The sequence below is a fragment of the Borostomias antarcticus genome, assembly GCF_949987555.1.
Source record: "Borostomias antarcticus genome assembly, contig: scaffold_259, whole genome shotgun sequence".
Lineage (NCBI taxonomy): Eukaryota > Metazoa > Chordata > Actinopteri > Stomiiformes > Stomiidae > Borostomias > Borostomias antarcticus.
Genome location: NW_028176226.1, coordinates 42,501 through 45,749, shown reverse-complemented (window position 1 = coordinate 45,749; position 3,249 = coordinate 42,501). Strand labels below are relative to the sequence as shown.

Genomic DNA, 3,249 nt, shown 5'->3' with positions numbered 1-3,249 from the left:
CCCTGCCCTCCTGGAAGAGGGTTCAAAAAACAGCTCGCGAGGAGGGAGAGACACTTCTTCTTTCCATCAACAGAGGAATGGAGGAAGTCAGACTTTTCTTTCCATCAACAGAGGAATGGAGGAAGTCAGACTTTTCTTTCCACCAACAGAGGAATGGAGGAAGTCAGACTTTTCTTTCCACCAACAGAGGCGTGGAATCAGTAATCGGCTGGAGACCTGGGAGCTATTCTCTTTCATGTTTTTCTTTTGTAACCTGTATTTTTCATGTAACTGGATTATCTGTATAACTTGTATAAGCAAATTTTATATAAATATTTTTACCCTTGCATCAGATATTTTCTCCTCACCTTTATTGGTTTGGTGAGTATTGATAAATCTTGCTTGAGTCATTGAATTGATGATTGAGATTTATCTTAAAGGTCTTACAGCAGGGCGATTAGGCCCGTCTGCCCAGGTGGACTAAAGAGGGTCTAACCTGGGCCTTTCCTCCGGAGAGGGAGGCTGAAGAGGGTCTAACCTGGGCCTTTCCTCCGGAGAGGGAGGCTGAAGAGGGTGTAACCTGGGCCTTTCCTCCGCAGAGGGAGGCTGAAGAGGGTCTAACCTGGGCCTTTCCTCCGGAGAGGGAGGCTGAAGAGGGTGTAACCTGGGCCTTTCCTCCGGAGAGGGAGGCTGAAGAGGGTCTAACCTGGGCCTTTCCTCCGGAGAGGGAGGCTGAAGAGGGTCTAACCTGGGCCTTTCCTCCGGAGAGGGAGGTTGAAGAGGAATGCGTGTGTGTGAGTTTACACTGAGGAGTTGACCTTTGAACTGTGAGCACGAACAGAGGTCTAAGTCAAGGGGCACCGCTCTCACAGAGGAGAGCGCATTGAGAGCACACACACACATTTGGGAGAGAGAGTTGGGAGAAGCATTTTAAGAGAGGCTGTGACTGATTGACTCATTTGATGGTAGTTAAGCAAGAACATATTAGATTCATGAGCCACGGATAACAATAAAACCTGGTGGGGAGTGGAGAGGGTGGTGAGGTTCTATAAGCCGTGGTAGGGACTTCACATAACAAGCCATCAGCTTGAAATCATTCAGCTAATAGCCTTGAGGTCAATAGGTCAGTAGACTACTCTTCAACAACTAGTATACTATAATTCGGCAGGCAGGGCTGCAGTCCTTCTTTGGCACAACACCGGCTTCGGGCCACAAGTTCCAGACCCCTGGCCTACACCATATCTTCAAGATATCCACAGTTAGCTAAACATGTCGGTTTAAATGACTGCGAAACATCTTACTATCACCTGTTAGGCCAAAGGGCATCTTCAAATACATTGTAAAGAATCATAAATACAGCCTTAACTTCCACCACATAGTGAGACATGCACCCTGTGGTCTCAACCGTTACCGCATTTATGGATATTGACGCCACCTACAGGACAGGTGCAGCACTGACAACTGTCACTGGGTGGTGTCACTGACCCATAGGTTATCATTTTCCATTGCATCTCAGCATACACACCGATTTTCCCTCTAATCCTTCTACGTGGACCGCGCACAGCTGATCAACCCAGCATGGCATAGCCTATTGGATGTTTTGCAGACGTCGCTATCACACTACCACCCTCTCCCCTGCAGCCACCCTCCGACCAACCCAAGCACCAGGAGGCCATTCTCTCCCCCTGTCTTCCACCTAGTGGTGCTCTAGCTAGTGTGTGTGTGTGTGTGTGTGTGTGTGTGTGTGTGTGTGTGTGTGTGAAGATGGCGCAGGCTCTATCCGAAGAGGAGTTCCACCGCATGCAGGTACGGAACCGCTCGAGGTGCGCGAGGTCATTCTGTATCTATAGCGCGCGAGCTCCACTCGAGAATGTCTCGTGATCGTCGACCAGGAAACGGTTGGTTAGCCTGTTAGCATGCTATGCTAACACCAGCTATGTAGACATATGGCTGGCTAGGCTATTATGTGTTAGCCGGTTAGCCAGTTAGCTTGCTATGCTAACACCAGCTATGTAGACCTATGGCAGGCTAGGCTATTATGTGTTAGCCAGTTAGCCAGTTAGCTTGCTATGCTAACACCAGCTATGTAGACCTATGGCAGGCTAGGCTATTATGTGTTAGCCGGTTAGCCAGTTAGTGTGATGATGATGATGATGATGATGATGACGAGTTAGTGTATGGATGATGAGGATGATTATGATGATGAAATGAGGATGATGAGTTTGTGTGATGATGATGATGATGATGTTATGTCTCCCAGGCTCAGCTGCTGGAGCTGAGAACACAGAACTACCAGCTGTCTGACGACCTTCGCAAGAACACTGCTGGTAAGACACGTGTATGCATGTGTGTGTGCGCGTGCGGGCACACCTTTATTTGTGTTTAAGAGTGCGTGGTGTGTGTGTGCGTGCGTGTGTGCGTGCACGCTTGTTCCTCATGACCATGAGCTGTATAGCTTTAGGGCTGGGTATCGAGTCGAATTTCAAGAATCGATCCGATTCTGATTCACAAGGTTCGGAATCGATTATCACGATTCAATTCGATTCGATTCGATTCAATATTGATTCGGTTAGTGTTACTAAAACTTTTTTTTTTTTTACTGTAACCTTAATTACATGACTGCCAAGTTATGCAACAAATCAATACTAGGGCTGGGTATCGATACTGATTTCCAAAAATGAATGAATGAATGAATCATTGAATGAATGAATGAACTATTCATTCCTTCATTTATTCATTCGTTCATTAAATAAAAGATCAATTTTGGGATTCATGAATCGATTCTGAATCATTTGATTCAGAATCGATTCAGAATCGATGAATCATTTTTTTAAACCCAGCCCTAGTCTGCTTGAGGCTCGGCCCTACCATTAAGTACTAGTTCATGCTACGACGTGTTTGACTGAATGCTTCTGTGTGTTCCAGAGCTGAATGCAGTCCGCCAGAAGACGGCCACCCTGGAGAGGGACTACCTGAAAGCCTTGAAGGTAGAGGCCACGCCTCCTTAGAACCTAGCTAGGATTACACATTACATTACATTACAGTCATTTAGCAGACGCTTTTATCCAAAGCGACTAACGCTAACTGCATTTAACGTAGGAAGAGCCAATGTACTACTACTCACCAGAACTCACAAGTGCATCTCCTTTCTAAAACAAGTGACTAAGAGCATAATCTAGTGCTGAATGCAAAGTGCAAGAGAAGAAGAAGAAGAATAGCAATCTAAAATACAATAGGTGCTTAAGATGGAGGATTGTTGTAGTACTTCTT

At 46.1% G+C, this 3,249-nt stretch overlaps 1 protein-coding gene across 1 annotated transcript in view; it reads left to right on the top strand.

Annotated features, from left to right (window-relative positions):
• Nucleotides 1–1,725: 1,725 nt before the first annotated feature.
• Nucleotides 1,726–3,249, top strand: part of LOC311328685 (GRIP1-associated protein 1-like) — a gene marked incomplete at its 3' end in the record, with an annotated part of 15,047 nt that continues 13,523 nt past the window's right edge. The window contains exons 1-3 of the mRNA XM_084462622.1: nt 1,726–1,785; nt 2,240–2,306; nt 2,905–2,966. Coding sequence (XP_084318748.1) covers nt 1,744–1,785; nt 2,240–2,306; nt 2,905–2,966 — 171 coding nt within the window. The 5' untranslated portion in view covers nt 1,726–1,743. The remainder of the gene's footprint in view (nt 1,786–2,239; nt 2,307–2,904; nt 2,967–3,249) is intronic.